This window comes from Nyctibius grandis, chromosome 3, assembly GCF_013368605.1.
Source record: "Nyctibius grandis isolate bNycGra1 chromosome 3, bNycGra1.pri, whole genome shotgun sequence".
NCBI lineage: Eukaryota > Metazoa > Chordata > Aves > Nyctibiiformes > Nyctibiidae > Nyctibius > Nyctibius grandis.
The window spans coordinates 106,662,022-106,689,981 of record NC_090660.1 but is presented as its reverse complement, the minus strand read 5'-3'; the positions used below and the strand labels follow the sequence as shown (position 1 = coordinate 106,689,981).

The following is a 27,960-nucleotide window of genomic DNA, read 5'->3' as shown; positions in this document are numbered from 1 at the left end:
ATGAAGACAAACAATCGCAAAGGATTGATCCCGATATATTTTATAATATAAAATATAGACAAAAGATTAAGCTCTACTCTCATTTATGTCCATTTAATCACACTGGACCCACTCCTACACTCAGGACAGAGGTTGGAGGAACTTGCCCCTTCTTCTGAACCTGCCCCTCTCTGTTCTTACCTGGGACAAGTCATTTCACATTTTCCCTGCATTGCATGTCACTGGGTGTTGGCAGCATAAATAAGTTATCCTGGGGTGTCTTATATGGGGACAAGGGTGTATATAGGAAGGGGGAGGTGGTGAGAAGGTAGCAAAAATCCAGACCACAAATAAGACCTTAAGCTGAGCTGGGATAGCTGCCGCAGGCACAGCCGCACGCACGCTGTACTGAGACTCTCTTTAACTCTCAGGGAACCGTAGCTGGGACGAGGGCTGGGCAAGTAATTTAAATCTCCATAACCTGAAGTCCACAGAAATTGTTTGTGGGTCTGAGGCCAAAATAGCCTGTTCACAGCTGTACTAATGCCAAGGTCACGCTGAGGTATGTTGATAAGGACCGTGGCTGGTATCACGCTACTTGCTCGTAATGGCTTAAATTAACTATATCGCAAATAGTATCAGGAGGTAAAACATTCCCAACAGCTGGAGTTGGCAGCCCTGCGTGGTTTCCCACACCAGCTGCTGCTTCGGTGTCGTCCCTGCCCTTCCCACTTCCCGGCACCTTGGCGAATCCTGTGTAAACCCTTTTGCGAAGATTTATGAATATATGTGAGCAGAGGGAGATGCAGGGATGGTCTGAGATGTGGTACAAGGTGCTGGGAAGAGTGAAAGTACTGATGTCTGGGCTGGATCTAGTGTGTGTTTTAAGAAAAGAGAAAAATGGCCCTGATCCAAGTCACAGTGATCTCTGTGAAAGCATTTTCCATTCACTTCAGCCTTCCTTTTCCTCAGGCCCTAAATCACGTTTATATACCCCAGAGCCTTTCTGTCAGGTTATATATATAATTTTTTTTCGATCATGAGTATACATAGGAAACATGAGCATTCATAGGAAACTGTAAGTAGCGAGAATTAAAACAGAGTATCGGTGTTTATTTCCGCACTGGAAAAGGGCCTTGGGAGTCCTTCTGGTTTCTCACCTTCCCCTCACATGCTATAAAAGACGAGATGATTAGGAGTTTGGAGACACTGCAGTCCACTGCATAAACACTGGGTTTTTTTTTTCCAAATTCTAAATAGATGTTTAACCTTAGCTCAGTTACAAAAAAAAAATCTGCTGAAATGGGTGTTTGTTTTGGAGGCCAGAACTCTTTCTTTTATGAACAATACTCCATTTTATAGGCTTTTCCAAGAAAGGCTGGATAATCCCCCTCCCTCCTCCACTTAAAAAAAATAATAGAAGAGCAGGAGCTGTGTTTAAAAACACTGAATTGGCCCAGCGGTAACAGCAGTAGGGGTTCGACCCACCAGCATCGCAGCTCTTGAATTATCCACTCCATAAATGGAGAATCAAGCTGCTTCTGGGATTTGGCGTCTTTTTGGGGGGTTAGAGGCTGTGTCTTTGTTTAGACTAACAACTACATCCAGGCTAGTAAAGCAAATGCGTTTGGGGCCGCTCTCCGGCACAGAGGCCAGCTGGAATGGATGGGGCTATGCATGGGGGCTGTGCTCTTCAGCTCCTTTTCTAGCTCTCCAAGGCACAACGGCAGCATCCCCACTGCCTTTTGAGTTGCAATTCCTGAATTGTACTCAGGAATAATTTGGAAATTTTCTGGTTAGCTCCAAGACTTCCCTCTAAGAAGTTAAAGCGAGCGCAGGATTCTTCCCCGTTGCCGTTTAATTTACTGGTGCAGGCGAGCCAGAGCAGCCGGGGTTAATAAAGCCTTTTGTTATCCATCCTGACCCACTTGTCAGCCCTTGAGCTCTTGTAAATGGATTTGTAGGGGCCAAACTTAAAATAAATCTTGAGGCATTTGGCAAACAGCAGCTAACTGAGCAGCACACACTACCCATCACGTGCTGCAGATGGGAAACCTGAAGCAGAGCAAAGGCTTAAGACCACGGTCTGAGGCTCCTTCCTTCGGATATGGCTTTACGGGACTCAGTAAATATTTACATTCCATCTCTAAAAACCAAGCCTTTGCTGTCTCCAAGATGCCATGTCAAACCCCTTGGAAAAGCAGTTTGGCCTTGGGCAGCTCCTCGGGGATAAAAGCCATCAGCAAAGCCAGGGATGCTGCACCCAGCCCAGACCTGTGGCCACCAGATGCACTTTCCCTGTGTTCACCTTGGCTTTGGGTAATGAAATGGAGGGATCCTGCATCAATGTGGTACACAGAACGAGTTAAAATGAAGGTGTTTGACAAGTAACAGTTGCAGTTTTGCTCTTTGTTTGCTGGCCTGAAGCCTGCAGCTGAGCAGCGAGTGAGACTTCTCTTGCTGGGCTTCTGCGTGTTCAGAAATTGCACATTTCCTGACATAGATGCTTCTCTGATTTTTTTCTTTTTTTAAATCAAAAGAGTGTTATTTAAGCAATGGCACTTTTGGGGCTTTTTGCAAACATCCGAAGTTTTAAAAACCACAACACTTTTTTCTTCCCACAAAACAATGGCATTGTGGGAGGAAGGGATCCATTTTTTGGCTTTTAAAAACTCATTTAAATCAGTGCTGCCAGACAGGGGACACCAGGAAGGGGGCGGAGAGCAGCTCCGGGTCCCTCTGTATCCCTTGACTCACCGATGAGAAGCAGCTCCCTGCCTCTCTGCCTGTCTCGGGATCTCACAGGAACCCTCTGAGATCACAGGCTGCCCCCACTTACCCTTCCCTGGCAGGAAAAACAGCAATAATCCATGCGAAACAAAGGCCATTTATACTTTGATTTCCCCTGTCTGTCCCAGGACATCTGAGCTGTTCTTGCTTGGCTTTCTGTGAATCACGAGTCCAGCCCCGATCCTTAAGAAATGAAGCTGGTTGGGGAGGAGGAAGAGAAGGGAACAGATTCCTCTTCCTCCGTGTCCTGCTCCACCCTCCTTTGCCGGGTGCTTTTGGTTCAGCTGCTTTGAGTTATGAATACTTTGCTGCGTATCTTGTGGCTATCAAGGTCAGCCTAAGGGAAGGAGGTGAGTCATTGCCATTCAAACGGCTACAAACTGTAATTCAAATAAGGCTGATTCAATACAAAGGGACTCAATGTCCACACATCGATGCTCTGCCCTTTCGGAAGTTTCACCCTGAAACTTCTCGGTATGCAAATACCGCAACAGAAATTACAGCTGGTGCTGCTGTGTCAGGGCTCTGAGCTGATCAGAAGTTTTGGGATGGGCAGAGGAAAAGCAGAGAAATTAGGCTGGGAGGAATGCAAAAAACTTTCTGACAATATTTTTTTTTTTTCTTTTTGTGTGTGTGTATGTGTCTCCAGGCTGCAAACTGCTCTCCATGGCTTAAATGGACATCAGAGCACATCTCTCTGCTGGAATGTACATCCCCGACTGATCTGATCCTTCGTGCACTAACTTCCAAGAAATCAAAATAACCACCTTCTTTTTTCTACAATTTGCTTGCTTTAATTTGTGGCTTGCTCCCACACAGAAAACCTACATTTTAATGCTGATATTGCTGCCTTCTAAATCTTCTGGTACGCAGAAGGGCAAGGGTCTGTCTTCATTGAATCTTTGGTGAGAAAGGTTAGCAGGAGAGGTAGAAGAGGCTTGGAAGCACTGTGAGAAGGTGAAACCCAGCTTTGCCTTTTTTAAGCCCATTTGGGGGAAATAAAGCTTCTCTCATGGATGGAGGTAGTGGAGTCGGTATGTTCAGCCTAAGCCTGGGGTGGTAACCAGCAGGCGCGTGCAGCACCCTTTGCTTCTTGCCTTACGTTGGATCCTACATTGTACTTGGTCAGCGGCGACCGCAGAACCTGAGCAGGAAAGATGGTCGTCGTAAGGAGGCGGAACGTGAAAGTATTTACCTTTGCCTTTTTGCTCATCACGGTGACGTCGTTTCTGCTGAACTACACGCACCAGGTGACCACGACCACCTGGGATCTCAGACATCTCATCATGCAGTTTTCGGAGCAAGTCCAAAAACTCTTCAAGTACCCCAGGAGACCGTGCAGCTGTCGCACGTGCATTTCTGAGCTGGGACATTCCCTCTGGTTCGATCAGAGATTTAATTCAACTATGCAACCTTTCCTGACCTCACAGAATGCCTTGATCCCAGAAGACAGCTACAGGTGGTGGCTGGTAAGTGGGAGGTGGGGATATGGCCGGGCGTTGGTGCGGCGGTTGCGGTGTCAGGCTTCGAGCCATGCCGAGCAGATAAGAGAGAGACGGTTCCTGCCAAAAGTATTTGCCATCTCAGCTGACAAAGCAGGCAGAGGTGGAATAAAGTGGATGTTCATGCTGCTGTTTAGCTCGCAGGCACTCGGAACACACGTTCACTTGCTCCAAGCTAGAAAAAGTCCCCAGCAGAGTTAGGCGGTGAATCCAGAATTTGCAGATGTCAATATTGCCTTTTTCTCCCTTCACTTAGAAAGGCTAGACTTCGTAAGCTGGCTTGTTTCACTTCACTTGTTTCACCATCCATCGAGGTAGCAAAGCAAAGTCGTTGTGAAGTGTGTAATTCCCCTGGGGCTCTCCCTACTTTAAGACATGTAAATAATTACCAGGATTAAATGGAAAATGGTTAATTCCACGTGTATGAGAACAGTCTTCATTGTGGCTGATGATGTAAAATGGCTCTGTAAAGCACACGGGTGGCCGCAACTCACTGGGAAGGGCAGCCCATGTGTATCCTTGAGCAGGACGGTCCAATGAGCCCAATCCAAGCATCATGAAAGCTAGCAGATACCTTGTTCAAAAAGCAGAGAAGGGAAGAAGGCCTATCCTGATGCTTTGCCTAATTAAAGCCCCTTTTACACTCTCTTGAAACAAGACATTGATTAAATGAGTTGCTCGTGGCCTGCACTGCCGAGCTGCCAAAGCGCAGGTTCTGGCTGCAGCGCCCCAGTGAAATTGTAGATTCATTATGAGTTGCTTTCCCCCTCTTCAGAAAAAATAGTCTCCCTGTGCTTTCCTTTCAACACACAACTCCCTGTAAGTCAGTGTCCTGCGGTGAGCACAACCCTTGTTGTTGAATTTGGGGATTTCAGCCGTTCCCTGGGGAGGTCCTTGTGGCAGGCACCCACTTTTGCAGTGGGGACATTCAGGTTTCGGAGGAGGTGTCAAGTGCTGTGGGGATGAGGCTGCATCTGATTTATCACTTCTCAAACTACTGGCTGTTGCTTTTACTGGTGAAAAAGAGATGCCACTGAACTCTGATGTCTTTAACTGATGCATAAATGATATCCTCATTCTATGACGAAACCCTCCTTTTTGCTATGAGTCTCACATACTCCAGGCGTTGCATCCTTTCACCTGCCGCTTGGCCATGACTCAGATTTCCCATTGCTTATGTTTTTTCTTGCAGTCCCCAGACACTTTTCCTTCTGGTGCCCACATTCCCTAACTGGGCTTTGCTGGAGCCATGAGAAGGGAAGATGGCAAGCTCAGGTCCTGGTTCCCCTTGCCCTGGGGTGAGGCTTCACCAGGGAGCTGAGCTTATCTAATAACTGGCAGTTTTTGGAAGAGGGGGGATACCCTGAATAAATCTTGGTAGATAAGAGGATGAAGTTGTTCATGGAAACCATGAGTGTTGAGGTTGGTTGTGAAGTGAAGGGGGCGGGGCTGGAACTAGATGATCTTTAAGGTCCCTTCCAACCCAAACCATTCTATGATTCTAAAAGTGCCTCCCGATTGCCTGAGTACAAAAACCAGGAGCACTCAGCACCTTGAGGAGGTGCCAAGGGGAGGGTGGGATGATCAGTTTTAAATCCTGGCACTGGGTGTGGGGGCTGCACTCCTGCAGCACCCAGGTTGAGGAGGAGTCCTGCGAGACATCACTGGGTGGGCAGGATGCCTCTGCTAAGGGAGCTCGCCCCCAAGCAAAGCCACGCTGCATTCTGCACTCAGACCCTGCTCTGATTTAAATATGAGCTTTCAATGCATTCTCTTTAAAAAAAAAAAATTAAAAGGAAGAAAAAGCTTGGGACTTTCCGTGCAGTCTGAATTTCTGATTATCCTTCTTGTAGTGAAACTGAAATTAAAAAAAGACACAAATATCTCACTTCAGCTGAACCTGAAACAGATTATTTTGGGGGAGGGTTGTTTCTTTTTCAGCAAAATTAAGAAATAGTGACTTTCAGGACAGCCAAAAGTCTCCCCTCTCTTCCCCACCCAAATAAAAGCTGTCCATTAATTTTCAGGGCTGTCTAACCCTATTTTTAGTATTTTCATTCATTTTTTGAATTCAGGTCAAGTTCAAAGGGAATACACCACTTTAAAACACAAAATCAAAGCAGTTTTTACTTAGATAGTAAAAGTAAGTCTTCTAAGATTTCAACACTTTTTCTCCCATATATTTTTTCAGCCAGAACTTATCTTCAACTAGAATGTGTGAAATATTTTGATGTCCCCCAAAACTGCACTGTTTGTTGGAAATCAGTTGCTTACTGAAAATATTTACCCTAATCTATAGTAGATGGAGAAGGTGCCCTGACTCCTCTGAAAGATGCTTCTGGGTAAACCCAGGCATGATGTGGCATCAGGTCCTCATTGCAACCTGTTTCCTATATATGCGTTGCTTTGGATAAGACGTACCGAGACAGTCAGGGTCATTTCTACAGTAAGTAGTTCCCAGGTGCATCCTGTCTGTGCTCCGTTTTTGCTGTTCATTTTTAGACTCATCCTCAAAGTGCTTCTAAGATTCCTGCCAGTCTTAAAGAAAACATTGCTCGTGGCCATGTTTTACTGTCACTTACTTTGCCAACTCAATAATTTGTGACTTTTTACTATATTTGCACTTAAAGGATGGGGCATGAGGAGACCTGAGATTGCTTAAACTTCGTTTCACGGGAGAAATGACTGTGCGTTCGCTCTCAGGAACTGACTTCAGATAGTATGGTGGTTTCGTTATGTTGTAACTGAGACGAACATAACTGCACTGGAGCTATTCATTATAAGGCTGTGACTTTCCTGTCACGGGGAGACCCATGTGATGTGCTTGGACTAAACACAGGCAGAGCTCTTGCCAGAGAGCTCTCTGTCTACCAAGCTGGTCTGCCCTCCCTTCCCATTAGCCCTGTTGCTGTATATGTGAATAAGGATTATTCATCCAAGCATTAGTAACCCTCCACTTCTAGGAAAGTGAGGACTGATTTCAGAGCCTAATGGCCAGTATTTGAGATGAAGTGACATTTGGGGGCAAAGAATGGGGTGGTTTCTCTTGCTTGCAGCTCTTCACATGGCTGCCAGGCTGCTTCATGGTTTATTTGGAGAATGTATGGTTTAAACTCTTCCAGCTTGGTAGAATGTGGCCTTTTGGAAGGAGATTCAACAGGCTGGGTGGAGAATGGATTGAGAGCAGCCCTGAGGAGAAGGACTTCGGGGTGATGGTTGATGAGAAGCTCAACATGAGCCGGCAGTGTGCGCTTGCAGCCCAGAAGGCCAACCGTATCCTGGGCTGCATCAAAAGCAGCATGGCCAGCAGGTCGAGGGAGGTGGTTCTCCCCCTCTTCTCCACTTTTGTCAGACCCCACCTGGAGTACTGCATTCAGCTCTGGGGCCCCCAACATAAGAACAACATGGAGCTGTTGGATCAAGTCCAGAGGAGGGCCATGAAGATGATCAGAGGGCTGGAGCATGTCTCCTGTGAAGACAGGCTGAGAGAGCTGGAGTTGTTCAGCCTCCGGGGAGACCTTCTAGCAGCCTTCCAATACCTGAAGGGGGCCTACAGGAAAGCGGGAGAGGGACTTTTTACAAGGTCATATAGTGATAGGACAAGGGGTAATGGTTTTAAAATGAAAGAGGGTAGTTTTAGATTAGATATTAGAAAGAAATTCTTGACTGTGAGGGTGGTGAGACACTGGACCAGGTTGCCCAGAGAAGTTGTGGATGCCCCCCTCCCTGGCAGTGTTCAAGGCCAGGCTGGATGGGGCTTTGAGCAACCTGGTCTAGTGGAAATGTGTCCCTGCCCATGGCAGGGAGGTTGGAACTAGATTATCTTTAAGGTCCCTTCCAACCCAAACCACTCTATGATTCTCTGATTCTATGAGGTATTCCTGGCTTCTGTGAATAAAATTGCATTGTCCGTACTGGAGTTAGCAGTTCTACCTATGCAGATGGGAAGGAGCAGGGAAGGGCAGTGCCACCATCCCTACAGCAGCTCATCCTGCTGCGTGGGGCAGGGCTGCTTCTGGAGAATGCACCTGAAAACATACCTGGCTCTTTCTGTGTTCATGGAAACAAGGGAGCTGTTGTCAGGGCTGTTACTTTCTTTTCATTTGCTTAAATCTATTCAGCTGATAAACTTTCCCATGGTCACTTTAGTTGGGTAACAAATAATGGCCCAAATTCTCCTCCTGGGTTCACTCCTGCAGCTGCTCTGTGCTTTTTGTGACTTAAAGTTGAATTGGAGTCCTCGTCTCGGAGATGATCTGGGCATTAATAATACCCCAGACTGTAACCAGCTTGTTAGAAATTCCTTCCTTCCTTCTTTCCTTCCTCTCTCTCTCTCATCCTTCCTCCCTCTCTCCCTCCCTCCCTCCCTCCCTCCTCCTCTCTCTCCTCCTGTCTGTCTTTCTCTTCCCCTCTACCTCTGTGTCTTTCTGTCTGTCCATCCTTCTGCCTTCCCTTATCTTACACTCAGCGACAGTGAATGTCCCAGTGTTTCGGAAGTTGGCACTTTATCATGGATTCATAGATTTTTTTGGTTGGAAAGGACCTTTAAGATCATTGAGTCCAACCGTTAACCTAACACTGACAAGTCCACCACTAAACCATGTCCCTAAGCACCACATCTACTCATCTTTTAAATACCTCCAGGGATGGTGACTCCACCACTTCCCTGGGCAACCTGTTCCAATGCTTGACAATCCTTTTGGTGAAGAAATTTTTTCTGATATCCAATCTAAACCTCCCCTGGCACAACTTGAGGCCGTTTCCTCTCATCCTATCACTTGTTACCTGTGAGAAGAGATTTACAGCCACCTCACTACAACGTCCTTTCAGTTACTTGTATACAGCGATAAGGTCTCCCCTCAGCCTCCTTTTCTCCAGGCTAAACAACCCCAGTTCCCTCAGCTGCTCCTCATAAGACTTGTTCTCCAGACCCTTCACCAGCTTTGTTTCCCTTCTTTGGATTCTCTCCAGCACATAGACGTGCTGGAGAGAGGGGCCCAAAACTGAACACACTATTCAAGGTGTGGCCTCACCAGTGCCGAGTACAGGGGGACAATCACTTCCCTAGTCCTGCTGGCCACACTATTTATGTTACATGACATTTCTTTCTGTTTATATTTTCTTTCCCACCTCCCTGAGCTGGTTCACCTGCAAGTTTTTCATTGTTGTTCCATGACACAAATGCTCTGGATATTTCTGCTAAATTTAATAACCTGTATATAAGGAAACAGGGCAAGAATAATATGCTGTAACCCAGCACAGCATTTATTTATAGTTTTCTTGTTTCATTGTCAAGGTTTTTTGGCATTGTTTTTGGTGGTCAGGAACTATAAAAAATGCAAGATCAGAACCTGCTGTTCTAAATCCAAAATAACCCTGTTGAGGTTGATGAATTAAAGCTGTGATAAGTAAAATCAGGCTCAGCGTTCCCTTATCTGTAGCACATTGTTCATAAACTACCATGTTATAACAATTTTTATCTTGAGTCTTATGATATTTGAGTGGTTTGCTTTCTTTTTTGAAAGAAAGCTCATCTCTTGGGGCCATGTGATTAGCATAACTGAAAGAAAATGTTAACTTTTAGTGCTTGTGTTTGTAGGAAAAAATGTAATATATGGCTTAAAGATTTGCTAACCAGACAGTGAACAAAAGGGCATCCCCAACACATGACCTGGGGAAGTCGTGGAAGATGCATTTATTTAAGACAGCAGCAGAGCTACTTGGCACCTGAATGACGCGTTTTGAATGCTCTTTGTAGAAAATTTGCCCAAATACTTTGATCACCAGAAGTTGTCTTTAAAACTGGGACACTGTCTGTGATACTTTGAAAGCAATCCAAAGGGCTCAGTGCTCTGAAGGTAGCGTGTTCACAGCAGAAGGTGGTACCAAATCCAGCCCAGGTCACAGGCTTTAGTCTGGGCTACATGCCCAGTCGCACCTGGTGGTGTACTGCTTGGGTGCAAGCGTGACATTTAGACGAGCCTTGGACATAGTGGGAGAGAAAACGTGACCCTGGGCTACCTTTTATCCCCACTGGCAGCCCCCACATAAATCTAGCTTGGCTGCAGCTCCAGGGTGTCCTACAGCGAGGACAGACGGATCTGAAGGTGGTTCAAGCTCATGGGTCCCTCTAAGCACTGCGATGCTCTCTGCCAAGCTGCAAGTGTCCTGCAGCCAGAAATGAGGGCACACAGAGCTGGTGCAGGCAGGGTCTTTGCTCCTTAGAGTAGCGTGGAGGTGACCCGTACCAGCCATGGAAGTCAGAAATCGTACAATTTGGCATATGCATATTATTGTGTATTATTTACATAATATATGCACATTACATTCATATTTGAGAATGCATGTTTTTTGACAGACACAAATCATTAAACAAAGCCTGAACTCTTGAAAGCCCCTATATTCTTCTCCTTAATCTCTTTGATGCATAGTAATTGGAGGCCATTAAGTATAACAATAATAATGCCATATTTTCCAGAACAAGGAGGCATTTTTAAAATTGATGGTTTCCTTTTGACCTCTCCTTCAGTCTGCAAAATGGAGATTACCTGGATTTGCCCCACTAGGCTGTTGCTAGGATTAATCTTTGTGCAATGTCTTATAGCTGTGAAGTGCTTCATGAGTATTAATGCCTCCGAGTATTAATGCCTCCAAACTGCTGCAGCGAGGCAATTAGTAGCTGTGCAAAAGAGATTCTCATGGGGCTTTATTCCCTCTTTATCTTTTAAAAACAGTTAAAAAAATTTAGAAAAGCCATGAAAAACAGTATTGCTGCACCAGTTTCCCCAGGCTGCCTGGCCGTGTGCTTGCAGGAGGGCCGCCCCACAGTGCTGGCTACTGCCAGACCCACAGCTATACCTGCCTGTCCACCACGAGGGTTGCGTCTCGATCCATGCTCCATCTGCACCCACACCACACCAGTGATTACAGGTTAAGCAGGATATTTTCTACCTGCTAATAAGCTGGGATTTTGAAGGTGTATCTAATATGCTGTCAAACTTGTCCATGGATGTAGGATGCACAGGCACCAGGAGAGCTTCCCTTTGAGGCTCTCCTGACTGTAGCTGTGTCCTCACCCCTCCAGGCTATTAGTTGAGTTTTGGGTATTGCTTCTTGGTGATCACTAGTGATGTAATGGTACTGGAGAGCCCAGGGAAGCCTTCTGAGAAGTTTATAAAAGCAGCAAAGTCCCTTGTCATCCTTAACAGAGGTGTGCACACACTGATGAGAGAAGGAGATGAGAGATCTCTTCCTTGGAAAGTCATTCATGGGTAAAGAAAAGAAGTGCATAAACTTTGAGGGTTCTTTTTTCCTGCTTTTTTTTTTCTTGCTTTTATTAAATTAGAAGATGCAAAACCAGCTAGTAAACTTCTGTATGTGAAGTGGGAAGTTTCCAAGGCTGGGAGGATAGGGTAGTTTGTCTTCCCTGTGAAGATTATTAGGAAGCTTCTCAATCTGGACTCCCAAATGTAATTTTTAACAACCTAAGGTGAAGACTTGACTCTAAAGTGCCGGACAAATATTTTATTGGAGTTTTAAGTGATCTAGTGATATTTTATATGTGTACACAAGGTGGGTTAAGATGCTTTTTGGACTTGGGCAAGAGGATAAGCTGCATCATTAGACAGGGCTGTTGCTTGCACAGACTTCTGAGAAAAGCAGTCACTTCACTCAGGACACAGGGGTCAGGTATTTCAGTGTATTTAAGCCCACTTCTAGCACCTATATCCATACACATATCCCTGGCACAGATCTATGGCACTTGGAGGGAGGATGCTGTCCCAGCAGAGCCACATGGCACTGTCGTGGCTCTGCCTTGCACGGCACGGACAGACGTTCACCCAGTGCTTTTGTTGATTTATGGGAAAGGCCAGACTGGTGGGAGCTTGTTAAAAAGACAACATTGCTCAAAAAAAAGGACAAATATTTGGTGTGGGAAAGTGAACTATAATTGGCTTGTAATTGTGATGCTATTAAAATGGTGTTTTTCAGGAAGTTAAGTAAACATTGTGCAATAAGGAGCTGGCTGCACAGGAAGTCTGAACTTTTAAAAGCTGTATCTGCCTTGGAGTTAACCAGCTTCATTGCCTGCTCTGCTCTGTTTTGATGAAATGTCAAAGACCAACCAGTGCTGATTGAAGATTAGGCCTGAAAAGCATAGTCCAATCAGATAATCACTGAGGAAATTAAAACAGAGCTCTTTTAATGAGTTAAGGATGGATGTCTTATTGTATGGACGTTCAGCACACAATGCAATAAGGTCATCATCCTATTTAAGGTCTTTGAGAGAATCTCTAACATATGTAATAATCTCTGCTGTGGAAATTGTGTACAACCAAGGGATCGTAGGACAATAGTGTCCATGTTTTAACTTGGTTGCAATAGAGTTACTCTAGACTGGTAACAGCATAACTGAAAGAAAAGGCAGATCCCTGTTCTGTGCAAATAGAGGTACCTACCCATGATAATGTTTCTTGTCATTTTAATGCATCAAACAGAAGTCAATACTCCACTTCCTTTCCTTCAAGTATGCTATCGTTCTGGCTAACTTAACTTAAGAGGGCTCAGGTGCTTACGATATTCTGAAAATTACCTTCTTCATCTGAATTTTCTCAGGCAAAATCAGTTCAAGAACAGATTTTTGTTTTTTTTCCCAGAATAACTATGTTCTTAAAAATATTTGTTGCATGTTTGGTGGTTTTCCCTTTCATTCCTTAAAGACAGTTAAAGTCAGAGAGGGGTTATACATGGGTGTATGCACATAAGTGTTCAAATAATTCAAATTAAGTTCCTTTTTAAAAAAAAAACTTGGATTTTTCTGCATGATACACCTGATCTTACACTGTATGATATCTATGGAAAGTCTCCATTTATTTTGAAGGCTGCAGGCTTTTTAACATTAAATGTTTTTAATAAATTCAGAGTTTTAAAAACAGGTTAGATTCAATTCATAAAGAATACGCCAGAGTTTAGATATGTGAACATGTGTTTGTAGCATCACACACAGATTTAGAAGAAAAACTTTTGCACTTTGAGCGATCCACTGAATAGCGACATACGTGGTAGTAATGGCAGTGCTTGTTTGGGCATCCTAATTACTTTGCATCCTAATCACGTTGTACAGTCCATATATGAGTATATAGGCTGGCAAGGATTAGCACAAAGATTAAGTCTTTATATGCAACATTTCTTTGTTGTCTTTGTTTCAGGTCCTTGACCCCAGTCTTGTCTTGTAGCTCTGAGCTCCACGGACTTGTTATTCAATTCAGTGCAAATAAGGTTGCTTTGCATAGGTCTACAAAGAGACAACATGAAATTTAAACAAAAATTACAGTGATACATCTGTGTGTGTTTGTGTGCATGAGAGAGAGAAAGATAGCAGGACAAACTAACAGATCCTGGTGCAGTCAAGGGAAAGTAAGCAGCAGAAACTAAAGCCAAATTACCCCAGGCTGTTCCTGGGAGTCATGGGAAAAGGTGTTTCTCCTCCCTGCCTCCCTGTCTTTCCTTGCCCCGGGCTGGCAGAGCAAGGGCAGAGCCTTTTGGCAGATTTTGTGTTAGGAGCTGTACTCCCTTTGTGAGCTTGCAAGCATGCGGCACCATGAGTGTGGGCAATGCTTTTTGTGAGCCTGCCAGCACTCCCAACCTCTTCAGTAGCCCTCAGAGAGCAGAACCCCAGAAAGGGAGTGTCTGACCATCACCTGGCCTGCACCTTGCCTGTACCTTCCCAATCCAGCCATTGTTTCCACCATGCACCACAGAGCTGCTACAAAAGAGTTTCCCTCCATGGCAACAGACACAATGACCAAGGTCCGGGTGGTTTTCTTCATCCTGGAGAATTTTTTAGATGGATTTACACCTCCAGCCCTCAGGGCTAACTCTACCATAGTTTCCTATGCACTAGCAGCTGGTTCCTCCACAGTGCAGAAAAGCAGCAATGAGATCTCCCACCTCCACTTCTGGCATATGCCAAAATTTGTGGAAGGGATGTTAGCCACATCTGTGCTTAATCTGGTTCTGTGCTTTCTAGGAGGTTTTAAAAGAAATCTTATACATGTCCTAATAGAAGATACCTGGCCCAAGGTGGCATTAGGCTTATAGACACCAGAGGAACATTTATTCTGCTAAGGTCAGCCTTGGGGAGAACACATGATCTCTTCCACCATGGCTAGATAGACTGAGGAGGTGAGGGAATCCAAGGAAAAGGAAGGGAAAGGGGGAAACAAGTTAAAAAAGTTAATGGGAAGGGATTTTCCACTTTTTTTTTTCACACTTCTACTCCCAACCTGAAGCCTTGTAGTGCATAATGCAGGAGACAGTGTCTGCAGGTAGATGCAAGAATGGTCTTTGAGAAGACATTTGAAGCTACGTCTTGCTCACAGACAAGCTAAAGTAACCTGAAGTGATTTTTCTCCCTAACAGAAATTGCAAGGAGAGAAAGCTCCGAAGAATATTAATACTACTCTCAAGGAATTGTTTGAGATCATTTCTGGGGATGGGGATCCACTGCAGGAGCGAGGCACTTACACATGCAGGCGGTGCGCCGTCGTGGGCAACTCTGGGAACCTTCGGCAGTCTCAGTATGGCCAAGATATTGACTCCCATGACTTTGTGCTCAGGTGAGTAGGCACCACCTTGGCTCCAGATGTCTCTGTTGTTTAAGATTCACTGGTATTTTGGAGGAGAAGTGAGCAAACAAGATTTCGGGGACTATCTAATGAAATCTGGTGCTTAGGTCAAATCTAAGTTCCAGGGATGTAAACTATGTGTGTTGGAGATATGACCTCATGTTTTAGCTTGGAACAAAATCATGAATAGGTGTTGATAATATAGCTTGTTCTGCGCTATCTGTAATTGCCTGTGTTAAAAAATATAGCTGAAAAAACCTACAGTTTTGAGTAAAAGTTATTTGTGCAGCTAGTACTCACAAGTGATCTTTTACACACTTAATTGACTGTATCAGATTTGACTTTCTTGCACTGGTTCATTCTTAAGCAACAGTGGAGTGGGGAAACCAAAATCACTTTGCAACGGACAGGAGAAAACTGATTGGCTGCAGCTACCTTGTAAAGGGTCGCATCACTTCTTCCTTTTGAGCCAATGAATGTTTCAGTTTTGTCCCACTGAAACACAAGCGGGAACTAGGTAAGCAGAGCTAATCACCCAGTTCATCTCCAACGTGTTGTCCAGCTTTCACACTGCAGCTGCCAGTACAGCACAATTTGGGGAGCAATGCAAGGCAGGTCAGAGGGCCTGGAAGGGAGGGTTTGCTGTTGAAAATACCACATGTGGGATTATACTCTCAGAAACAACATAACCTTTTTCAGGAAGCTGTGTACTAAAGTCCAGAGTGAATCAGCAGAAGATCAGCACTATTTGAACTGTTAGGCCACCTTAGGCCACTTGGCTTCCAGTGTAGCTTGGACATGCTGTAGAGTCTTTAGATGACATCTAAATGTTCACGATAAATCATTTCAGGAGTTGATTCCTTCAGCTGCATGCCTTGCCCTTTGCCAAAAGTACCGCCCCAAAGGCAGAAGCAGCCAACCTGGTCTTCAGATCCACGAAGGGATGTGAAGAGCCCTCAACATTAATCCTGCAGATTGGAAATGTGAGGCAGCTGAGATGCATTTATGCTTAATTCCATGTCCCTTGCTACTGAGACAGCCCCGTTCCTATGTGGACTTTGTTATCTTGCCCGGCCTGCATTTCCAGATTCATGCAGAAAAGGCTTTGCTAGACTGAAAAGCTATTTTTTTGAGTATTAATTAAAGGGTAATGCACTTGAATGCTTGTTTCTGCTCTTAGGCCTTGCCCTTCCCATAGCTGTGCATCCCTGGCAAGGGAGAAACTCTCTGACTTGGAATTGAACCTTCCAGTCTCAGATTTATATTTAAGCAATCAGGCCAGATCTGAAGGGATGGCACGAGGTTTTAGGATTCACTGTGGAAATTTGTGCAGAGAAGGTGACCCCTCTGTGTGTTAATCCAACAAAAAAAATCTCTGGTGACCTGATATTCACTTGCATGTGCTCTGGCAATACAGCCAAGCTTGGGGAAGAGCCGGGAGTCTGAGGGGACACCTTTCCTTCCAAACACCATGTTCCAGCCCACTTTTATTTGGTTATCTATCTACTTCCATGACAGAAGGAAATTCCTACTCAGTCCTTCCTGTTCAGACTGGGTGTGAACGCTGCCTTCTGCCATGCTGTGCAGCCAGCCCCACCAGAGATGGTGGGGAAGGTACATAGACCTGAGGGCAGAGTGTGAGTAAGATAACTAAGATGCCACCCTTGGCTTTGTCCTGATGGAAAGAAAATCCCAGATTTTATACCTTAGACTGACTAATCTCAAGTCAAAAAATAGTAAGTCTCATGCTTTACTGTGTATTTCTATGCAATACAATGTGGATCACTGGCAGGGAAGAAGCTAACTCGATAACAAGTCCACACAGGCTGGCAGGATAGTCTGCCTACACTAATAACTCCCTTTGAGGGAGTTAAAAGGAACTTAACTAATTTGCCTGGGGGAGCACTGCAATAACACAGCTTGGCATAGACTTGATAAACAGATTTCACCTCCCCTGTTACCAGTGACCAGGGCAGCATGTTGTCTAGCAATGTACAATGCTCCTCCTCATCTCGTCGGCTACATCCTTCCTTGTCCTCCCTGCACTTCTGCCAGGAGCTGAGCTAATGTCTCTGCAGAAGACTCCACTGGGCTGCAGAGAAACCCCATTCTGCTCAGAGACATCTTGGGGGTTTCTCCATGGTGTTGCACAGCATCATGAATTCATGCAAGGTCAGTCAGGGCCACTTTGGGGATCTCTAATGTGCACTACAGAAACAGGCAAATCTCTACTAGCAGTGAGCTAATGCATCAGGGAAGGAATTGCTCCTGTGTCCCCAGATTTGCTTTCAGAAGTGAACACAGGCGTAGAGGCATTTCTGCAGTCCTGAGTTCAGAAACCCCCACTCTGCTCCCTGATACACCCAACATAAGGTAGCCCTGTTTGGCCAACACGTTTTGACCGAGCCCTGGTTGGCCCTGGGCAGATGTCTGTGCACTGACCCCAGGGTTACTGAAAGCACGCCACGTGTGTGCGGAGTGACCCTAAGTAGATGTATCGAAGCTGGGGGACATACTATAAAGTTGGGGGACATACTATAAAGTAAGGTTTGAATAAATGAAGTGCCAGCTGGTAGGTCCTGGATTTGTCTCTGTGGCTTTGATGCCTTTTCATGGGAGGACCATAAGAAATATTTGCTGCTTCTTATCACACATTATATGGTTTGTTACCTTGACCCTAGACATCCAAATATATCTGTAGAGATGGGGGGAATGAAGGTGCAAGAAGTCAAGCTGATGGACTTCAGGGCAATATTTTCCTCACCTACTGGAGGCTTCAGCTTTAGGATGAAAGGAGATGTGTCCTCATGGACTCACAGGTGTTTTGACCAGCTCTCCGCTGACTATAAAGGGAACCCAGGGATGTGCTCAGAGATACACTTGCTTGGGAGAAACTTCCATTCAGTCCGAGGAATTTCACACTAAAGCTGAGCTTTCATTTACTTTTAATTTATCTGCTATGGGTGATGGTCATTTCAGCCTGCTTGAGGCCACTATACCCTGTCAAGGCTGTCTGAAGAGCCTACATACAGCACTCTCATTAGCCATGGGAGTATTTTCCTGCCTCCTCAAGCAAATGATTTGGGGAAGAATAACACATGTTTGTACCTACCTAATTCCTCTCCTGCTTTCTTACTCTCTCACTTCTTACTTTTGGGCTGCAGAATGAACCGTGCCCCCACCACTGGCTACGAATCAGATGTTGGGAGCAAGACCACTCACCACTTCATTTACCCTGAGAGCTACAAAGAGCTGGCAGAAAATGTGAGCATGATCCTGATCCCCTTCAAAACCCTGGACCTGCGCTGGGTTGTCACCGCTCTCACCACAGGCACCATCAACTTGTGAGTAAGGGCAGCCCTGAGTGGGCAGGCTGAAGGGATGGGAGCCCCCACATATTTGCTATAGGACAGAAGAGCCTACGCTGGGCAAATCCCCGCTTTTGACAAGGCCTAGGGGAGCTTTACAGACCATCTCAGGTCAGGGTTCAGTCCTGAACACTTGCTTTCTAGGAAAAGCTTAATGTTATTGTGTAGTCTTTGAGGCGAAGATCCAGATCCAGCTCTTCACAACCCAACACAGTGGTCTCAGAAATGAAAGGGGGAGTTTTTGCTGTTGGAGGTGGTCAGTTTAAGCAGTGGTTTCTTGGGCTTCGGAGTTCAGTGCCTCATTTTGGGCTTCTGCTCATCCTTCCTCCTCTCCGGTCCCTTGGGAGTACAGTGGATGCAGCCAGCATGCCCATACCCAGACGTATGCATCAGAAAGCCATCTGCAGAATCAGGTGTTTGGTGGGTTATTCATTTGGTGGGTGGCCAAGTGGTCCTCCAACATATATTATCCCTCTTGTAGAAGGGGACAGGGCAGCAGAGAGGGATGTGCAGGCTGCTCAAGCAAGGCAGTGAGAGCAGAAGCAGACCACAGCACTCAGTTCCCCATCCACAGCATCCTTCCCCAAACAAGTCAGTCAGGACCTCGGTCTGTCTTTCCTGGTGGAATGTGATTGAGAGCTGTGCAGAGGAGACACCATTGTTTTGTGTGTCACCTGTGTGCCTCAGCCTTAAATTAATGTGTTCTACCTGGCAATAATGTGCCACACTGGTATTTATTCTCCATTTCTTCTTTATGAATGCTTTCAGAAATAAATGTTGTCCTACTTAATGTATTTATGGCAGCGATAGAATTAGAAATGTGAAAAAAACGCATGTTTCTTCTGGACATCTGCTAACAGATTCTCTCCCTTCCTATAAGCTGGCTTTTCCTAATCCAGAGAATGAAATATGTGACATTTGTACTGTGTGTGAGGTTATCTGCTGGATGTAAAGCCACAGCCTGGTGGGATTGCTCAGTGGTGCCCTGCTACACATAGACAGCAACAGCAAATCAGATTACTTTATTCCAGAGAGAAGTATTTCAAGACATTTCAACTTTTTTTCCCAGTTTCAGAATCTCAGAAGATTACAAGCTTGGAAAAGTATGTCCCTGTTGGCAGGGGATAAGACTCACTTCTCATTTTTAAGGAAAACTTTTTGATGGGACAACAAATGGAATTTTATTTCTTCTTTTCTTTTTCTTTTCTCTCTTTGCAATGCATTTTAGATTCTTTTCATGTCTTATTAAGATTCTCTTAGCTTGTAACAAATGTGGTTTAGTCTCTTTCAACCTTTTTTTTTCCACCAGCACTTAGTATAGACAATCATAAGTTGTCTTGAAACGTCCATCTTCAGGACACGCTCATAACTCAGAAAAATCATCCCACTCAGAAAATCAGCTAAAAAATGTCGATGACATTTCATGTAAGGCTTAGGGGCTGGGTTTTTTTTTCAGAAGCTGTATTGATAAAAAAGGTTGAGAACCTCCACTCTTGAGCCTGAATCCAAATCCCATCAGAAGCAATGGAAAGCTCCCAGCTGCTTTCAGTGGCCTTTGAATGAAGCCCTTTGCTGCATCTTTCTCAAATCCATGCCTGCACTAGGAAGAGGAGCCCACAGAGGTCCCATTGCTGCCATTGTCACCCATCCATGTTTTGGTCACTGTCACAGCTCTGTGCCCAGGTTGCAAAGCCATTTGCTGGTTTTTGTTGAGAAAAAAAGAAGTGGCAGCAAGTGGGCTGCAGTGGTAAAGCTGAGTGAGCACTTGGCCTGTCAGGAGGATATAACTGGTTGACTACAAGACAGTCACAGCACATGAAAGGAAAAACATCTTTGCCTAATAAATTACAGGATATATTATATATTTATACTTAGATTTTATACATGAGCTTGGTAAGCATCTGGTATAAATTAATGTGTGCGTATTTAACCTCGTGGAAGAAATACCAGTATTTTAAGATTTTTGCCATACTTAAAGCAGAGAAATTGCATAATTAATAAGCTGGCACATGCTGGAGCAATAAAACCAGAAAATCATAAGCACACAAATCATAACAATACATTTAATATAATTTTAGGCTAGCAGAATAAACCTGTGAGCATGCATTAAACACACAATGTCAGATACAGTGTGTAAGGAAATTGTTGGCTGTACATTTGTAAAGGGGAGAAAGCATCAAATAAAAACAAAACCCGTCTGAAATTTGGTGTTTTAGAAGAGAACCACCACCTGAAACAAACTCAAGAAGATGTTTTTTACAGCACTCGTGATGAGCTATGCAATGCCAGCCTGTTGTGCCAGCATGCACTGTGCATGTAATATGGGGAAGAAAAGGGTTTTTTTGTTTTCAAGACATGACTCATGATTTAGACCCAGTCATAAGGTATGACTTGGAAGTTTTATGCTGGGAACTGCAGGAAGCCTTCAGCATCCCCCTGGGGAGGAGGGGAATGGCTTGCTGGTGAGGGGCTGTGTACTGGGAATGCCAGAGTTGCACATAACCACAGAAATTATGAACTCTGCTACCACCTACTCTGAAAATCATGCCATAGCTACAAGTATTAGGAGGGGAAAAGTCTCCCCCTGGTGGGAAAAGGTTTTTCTGCCGTGGAATTAAATTGAAAGCCCTTCCCATCATCAGAGTGCAAAGACTGCAACAGTCATGGGTCAAGAATTAGAAGTCATGGGCTCCACATATTATTGACTTCACAATATATTGTCAACTAAATCTTTGATGTCATACTGTCAATAATGAACTTGAAAATTTAAAAATGTAATGGCTTCCTATAAACTTGCTTCAGTATCACCTCTGTTCTTTTCGTGCTCTATTACTTAATTGCAGCCTCATTTTCCAACAATTTCTTGAATTTATTGCTTTCAAATAAGTTGAATTATTCCTGTACATGAAGAATATTCTTTCTTTCTTCAGAAATACGGGAAAATATTAATATCTTGTGCTTTTACTAATCTTGGTGTTGGTTGTTTTCTTCTAACAGCACATATGTTCCAGTTCCACGGAAAATCAAAGTCAAAAAAGAAAAGGTGAGCAATGCTGATTTGTGAATTTGTTCTGCTAATCTACTTGTAGGTCTTTTGCCTCTTTGGGAGACTGCAAGAATCCAAGGAACCCCTTGATATTCATAAAAACTGCAACCAGAATACACACACTTTACAAGGCTGAGCTAAGCTAAAGGTTTAGCTCCTGTGTACCATTCAGGCTGTAGATCAACCACTAAATAACTGAGGTTGGAAAGAAACTGCTCTTGTGACTATGCCATTGCATTAACACTGTCCTGAAAGTTGCGTTGTTTCCTCTGGTGCTGCTTTAAGGTGCACCGTTGGCCAACTTAACTGTGCTCACCCTCCACAACAGTTGCTCTGTTCCCACCCATTGCAGTCATTTGAATGTAATGGCACTTTGAGCTGCGGAGAGCCTTTCGAGTTTTTTAAAAATGTTTTGACTATTTGAATGCCAAGGATGTTTCTCACTCCCGGGTCAGTTCCTTGTAATAAAGAGCTGAGTGAACTCTGAACAAATAAAGCTGTGTGTTTTCAAGTCAGTGAAGAATTCAAGATGGTATCAATGGCTCTTGGAGAAGGCTCTTAGCCCACAGCTGTAATAACTGCCTGTACCCAATTAAACAAGCCTGGAGACTGGGCTCAGGCCAAGTCCATGCTGGTTTTGTCCCAAGTGTATTAATACTGTCCAAGGCAACGTTCAAGCAAGGTGCTTGTTGTTGTAGCTGCATGGTTTGAGCATATAACCAAGGCAGGGAGAGATAAAAGACATTTCCTCTTCCACAGACCTTCCAGCAAAATAAAAGTATCATTCTCTCAGCCTTTGGAGAGGCTGATTTTCAGAGGAGGTCAGGCTCCTAATGTCTCAAGGGCTGGTAAAGTATGATGTTAGCCCCAGAGCATTAAAATTACAGAGTAAAGCACGTGTCCTTCATTCAGGAGGCCAGGTTTTGCCAAAGGCTTCAGATGAGACCTTTAACCAGTATCAGTTGATATCCCTGTGCTTCAAACCGTGGGCCTCTGGGGGTATTAAATAATCACTTAGCTCATCCCTACCTGTTGTGAGGAACACATTAACCTCTGCAAAACCCTTGTGAGATGCACTACGGCAGGTTGTTAAACCCAGATCACAGTTGAGTAGCACCAGCACAGGGTGCAGTTATTGATATGCAGCAGCTTCCCAAGGAGGGAGATGAGAAGCTTGTATTTCTTCCCACACTGTGCATCACAAAACACCCTGTGAGAAGCGATTACACTCAGGTACAATATCAGCAATTAACCTCTGACTTTGTAAAAGGAAAAGTCTTGCAGCTAACCAGATAGCACTGAAACGCTGTCACTTGAATTACAAACACAGCATGGAGGGAAAAGCCTCTCTTTGCCTGATTCAGGGAAGGAGGTTGAAACCAAGGCCTCCTACCAGTCCTTGGATTTACTGTACACTCAGGTCTGATCTTAAGTGCTCTGTCTCCATTAGATGGCCTCATAATTTCCCCAGGAGATAACAAAGTGTAATTTATGTCTTGTAAAAAAAAAAACAAAACAGGATAGAAAAATAGCATATTTGGGAAACAGGAGAAATGCAGCTGACACAAGCTGATAGGCTTCCTGATAGTTTACACCTGACTCCTTGTTTCCTTAGATCTGTACCTATAGAGATACCAAGACATGGTTGGCATATTGTGCAGAAGATGCTGTTGCTTCTACCTAAATTATGGTTGGGCTCAATGATCTTAAGGGTCTTTTCCAACCTAAATGATTCTATGAAATCTGGCATGGCATCTTATGCTTGCCTTGCTCAGGCCTCCAACTCCCCAAAGCTCACTTGCGTTACAGCAGGATGCTGCAGGGAGGGTTGAATGCCTAATATTCTTCTCACTTGTGCCATTTCATACCCATTGATTTCAGTAGGAATCACCCAGGATTGACATTAGTGTAAGCAGATGGTGTATCAAGACTAAGGAAGGAATATTCATGTGTAATTGCACATGGGAAATACACTTGGCATGCACTTAACTATGGGACTTTATTTTTCTCTTTCACCTGCCCTCAGGGAATAACAACTATTCCTTTCTCCCTTACTCTTTTACCCCAGTATCCTTTAGGGATGACATGCTACTGTTGTTTTTTTCCCAGGGTATTTTGCTAATGAGTCTTTCTCTCCAATTTTCCCTAGATCCTGGTTTATAATCCAGCTTTTATGAAATACATCTATGAAAACTGGCTCCAGCATCATGGGAGATACCCCTCCACAGGCCTTCTGTCTTTGATATTTGCACTCCACGTATGCGATGAGGTCTGGCTGTGTTTGGATACATGGATAAAAAATCAGGAAATTTCATGCTGAAGTGCCAGGAGCATGTCTTGGCCACTCACTCAGACTTTATTTCCCCCTGTCCATCTTCTCTACCACTTTCTTCTTCAAACAGATGCAGAGTCCTCAGTAACATGCAGATATGCTCAACTGGCAGTGACTGATTGTTTTAACGTCAGCAAGTGGCAGGGTTTAAGATGCATTCCAAGGGTATATAATTAAGCATAAATAGTGGGATTCCACTTGGCATTAGAAGATATCTAAATATGGATGGTGTCCATGCCCATTTTGTTAGTGGAAGCCCAAATTACATTTTGTCTCACTGTTTAGTCACCTAGAGCCATTGGTGTTGCCCTGGACATGCCCTCTGCCTCCAGCTGCCAGGCCAGAAAAGTACGAGTCTCTTGGCCTTGTGTGACATCTGCCCACCCTGAGTAGATGCATTGAGTACCCAAGGACATCTCAAATGACATTGATGTTTGGGCAAATGCATTGATGTCTTATCTGTCTAATCAGTGGAGCCAAGAGGCTGATTGAGCAGACAAACCCCCTGGTAACACATTAGGGGAGCAGGATTGCTCCCCGGTTTCCAGTGACTGTGCTGCCTGAATCACCACTGACTGTAATGGATGCTCAGGCACCTCCATTTGGATATCTAAATCTTAAACGTAGTCCCACCTGAAGAACTTTGATGACCAGCTCTTACATAAGCCAATTTGGGGAATGCAAGATGGTCTATTTTCAAATCCAAGCTTGTGTGATTATACAGTAGGTTATGGTAAATGCCTCTGCTCCAGCAGTTACCTGAGGAAATTCCCTGGCTTGAGTGATGTGAGGTGCTCCTAGGCCATTGGAGACTTAGCGAGTTAGTGTAAGGCCAGGTCAGCTCTACAAAATCCTGCAAGCTTGGGCTTGACAGCATGGGAGATAAAAATCACTATGCTGGCAAAATCCCTGGCATAGACACAGATCTGCTGATGAAAGAGAGCTTTTGTCACCTAGGCCTGTGTTGCTTGGAGCCTTTCTAGTAAGCAGGCAATGAGCAAGGCTCTGACATTACCAAAAATAACTTAAAACCAGCTCGTATTTGGGTGGGTCCAGGGGTGGGTGGGTTAGAGAGCTTTTTTTGTGGGCTGTGACCCATTCAAACCCAGCCACATAGCCACTCTCAGTTTAAATAAACGTCAACTGTGATGTTTGGGCTTTTACCACCAGAGGAGACAGGCATAGCCATCTATAAATGAGCCACTGGGAGAGGAAAGGCCACAGGCGTATACACACACAAAGAACATAATGTCCATCTGCCTCCGAAGTGACTGCAAATGTCATATAATTAAGCATATAACTGGGTATCAACATGGGTCATCATTTGGAAGACTAATAGGAAAACGAAAATTTTTCCATTCTTTGTGGCCTTAATCAGCTAAAAAGGAAGTTCCCATCCCAAGCCACTGACCTCCTGAGGTCAAACATCATGCTTAGGGGACAGGAATGTGTTTTTCATATTGCTGAACTAGAATTCATGGATAGAAACTTCCTTTTCTGTCTGGGTTCAGGTATGGTGGTAGTCTCAGCATAGTTTAGGATGTAAAGTCCCTTGAGCAGGCCTTGGGCTGATATTCTGGGATTGCATCGTCTCATGCAGTAGAATAGCTCGGTGCACCACCAAGGTCCTCAGATGCTGCTTCCTATAGAAAAACTGAGAATCAAGAGAGTTTCTTCAACATTTCAGAGCTTTTCAGGCCATAACATTAGTTCTCTCTTACTTCCTAGGTGAATGTGTACGGTTTTGGAGCAAACAGCAAAGGACACTGGCATCACTACTGGGAAAACAGTGCTTCAGCTGGGGCTTTCCGGAAGACAGGTGTCCACGATGGGGATTTTGAGTTCAATATAACTTTGACTCTTGACTCCATTGAAAAAATAAATTTTTTCAAGGGCAGATGACCCTGGCCACGGGGAGAAGTGGGGACTGCAATTTCCAACATGCAGCAGAACAAAGCTCAGTGAAGATGATCTGGGAGCCAGTCAGGTTTGAATGCGCGAATCTGCGGCGGATTCGGAGCGTCCCACTGCTGCAACGCTCACCACAGGGAGCTCGGCCGAGGACCGGCTTCACGCTGCACGTGATTTCCTATCTACAGATAGCTGGGAACTACCAATCAGTTGTGGGAATAAATGAATCTCTGCTTAGGATCTACAGCTTGATTCTTGAATTACTGATGAAAGATCTGCCTGTTGCAATTAGAGGAAACCAGGGCACAGGAACTGCTGTTGTATGTCCGTTCTTTCCTCGAGTAAGGCAGGATATCCGTGAAGAAGAGTGAAAACGAATTCTGGAACTTGAGACCCACTAGGGCAGCTGTGAACATCAGAGTAAGGATTACCTCAAAGAAATGAATTCACTTCTGCTGTTGATCTTCTTTTGAACTGTCTGTTCTGTTTCCTCTATTACTTCTGGTTTCAGGCTGTATTAAGCAAAAAATATGAAGAAGTTGCCTGGAGTAGTAAATTTTTCAGTCATTGCCTCATTCTGCATTGATAGGATCTAGAAAATATGGATCAAATCATCTCTGATCATATGTTATTTAATATTGCTTCCTATACAGCCATAATGAGAGAGAAAACAATACTGAAAACTCCAGGAAAAAAAAAAAAAAAAAGACCTTTTTAGCCACTTGTATGTTTGTCTTGTTTGTTTACATATAATTTCTATTTCTTTTTTCTTTGTTGCAAAATACTCTGGAATGCTCATTTTTATTTAATCAGTTTAAAGTTGGAAAGTGGACTTTTTTCTTTCAGTCTTTTTTATGTGCCTTTTATAATTGTGCAACAGATGTGATTTTTTTTTAAAAGATGACAAACCGTAAATTAAACTTTTTTTATAAAAGGGGGAAAAATTAACCAAAGTCCAGCCTCCATATGGTATACTTTTGTAGTCAGAAACAATAATAACAGCTCCTATATTGTACTTGAGCAAACACAAACAATATCAATTTTTAAAGGTAGCTTTTACCTTTTTTATGGGAAAATATCCAAAAGTTCCAAGGAAACTTTTCCTTATTTTTTTACAAATCTCTTTGCAAGGTCTCTATTTGAAATGGAAGAAATATCATGGGTTGGGATATCAGCTAGTAATACAAGATGAATCTTTTGCCCTGTAGCAGCATCTACAAGGACACAACCTACACAAGCTGATCCTATAGTGTAAACCAGACTTCAAAATTATCTGCATCTCTGGAGGAATGAGTGTATTAATGTCAGTACCTCTAGGCAGTGAAAGGAGGGAAGTGACAGTGGAGATTTTACATCCACAGATTTTTGCTGGAAATCAACGCATTTAATCCTCAAGGGACAGATAAAGTAATGAATCGAAGAACAAAGTTCAAGTAGTGAGGAATGGAGAAACAGTAATTTTTTTCTTCCTGATATCATGAAAATAGTGATTCATGGATTATTGACCCCTTTCAGCTCTGGTGAAGCCAATGGAGTTCTTGCCACGGATTTCAAGAAACTTTAGATCAGGCTTGGAAAAAAAGGCATATGTAATTTTTAATGGATTACGGCGGTTGGAGTTTGTGGGATTCAGAAATTGTCTAAATGACTCCTCTTTCATGAACCAGTTGTGGCAGCAAGTCCAAGCGGATGAGTATTTGAGCTCAGTGAAGCCTAGCCCTTCGACCAGTGATGTACTTCAGTCCAAGATTTATCCCCTTGTCTTTCTGTGCCAGTTGTTAACAGTGAGCTCTCCTCCAAGGCAGCAATTCACAGCAGAATGGCACAGTCAGCTGGAATATACGTATTTTGGGCCACAGCACCACTCACCAACATGAACTGCTTTACCTTCATGAGTATTACTGGACTCACAGCATATAAAGAGACGAGGATGCCAAACATCTGTGCGGGGAACTAAGCTCCCTTTGCTGTACACACATGACCCGTCAGTTTAGCAATATGGAAAGAGCAGGATTTTCAAATCCTCATGCTGACACCTGTTCATGATCCTTACGTCAAGAAGCCCTTTCCTAGCATGGTGGCCAGCAGAACTCACCTGCCTGTCACAGGCACAGCACATTCAATGGGCTTTCTGTCTTCTACATGTCCTTTGTAAAAGTATGAAACATTTCTACCTGATCCATGTTTGTTTGTTTTAAGCATTCCCACTGTTTAAATTGTTGTTAAACAATGTGCTTCTGGTGAGATGTCACAATAATACGAGCAAAGCAACTTTAAGAGGAAAAAGACTCCATGGAAGACCCTAATGGTATCTTCACCCTGTGGCTGGATTTTGGAGATACTTTTTTCATCATGAACTTCAAATATTTTAATTTTTTTTTCTCATGGACAGATGTCAGTAATT

The 27,960-nt window shown here is 44.1% G+C and overlaps 1 protein-coding gene across 2 annotated transcripts in view; it reads left to right on the top strand.

The window, feature by feature from the left end:
- ST3GAL1 (ST3 beta-galactoside alpha-2,3-sialyltransferase 1) overlaps window positions 1-26,947 on the top strand; it is an 83,774-nt gene extending 56,827 nt beyond the window's left edge. For both annotated transcript variants that reach the window (XM_068395973.1, XM_068395974.1), the window contains exons 2-7: window positions 3,419-4,238; window positions 14,694-14,890; window positions 18,064-18,243; window positions 21,265-21,310; window positions 23,463-23,582; window positions 25,374-26,947. In XM_068395973.1, coding sequence (XP_068252074.1) covers window positions 3,927-4,238; window positions 14,694-14,890; window positions 18,064-18,243; window positions 21,265-21,310; window positions 23,463-23,582; window positions 25,374-25,547 — 1,029 coding nt within the window. In that variant the 5' untranslated portion in view covers window positions 3,419-3,926 and the 3' untranslated portion in view covers window positions 25,548-26,947. The remainder of the gene's footprint in view (window positions 1-3,418; window positions 4,239-14,693; window positions 14,891-18,063; window positions 18,244-21,264; window positions 21,311-23,462; window positions 23,583-25,373) is intronic.
- The last annotated feature ends 1,013 nt before the right edge of the window (window positions 26,948-27,960 follow it).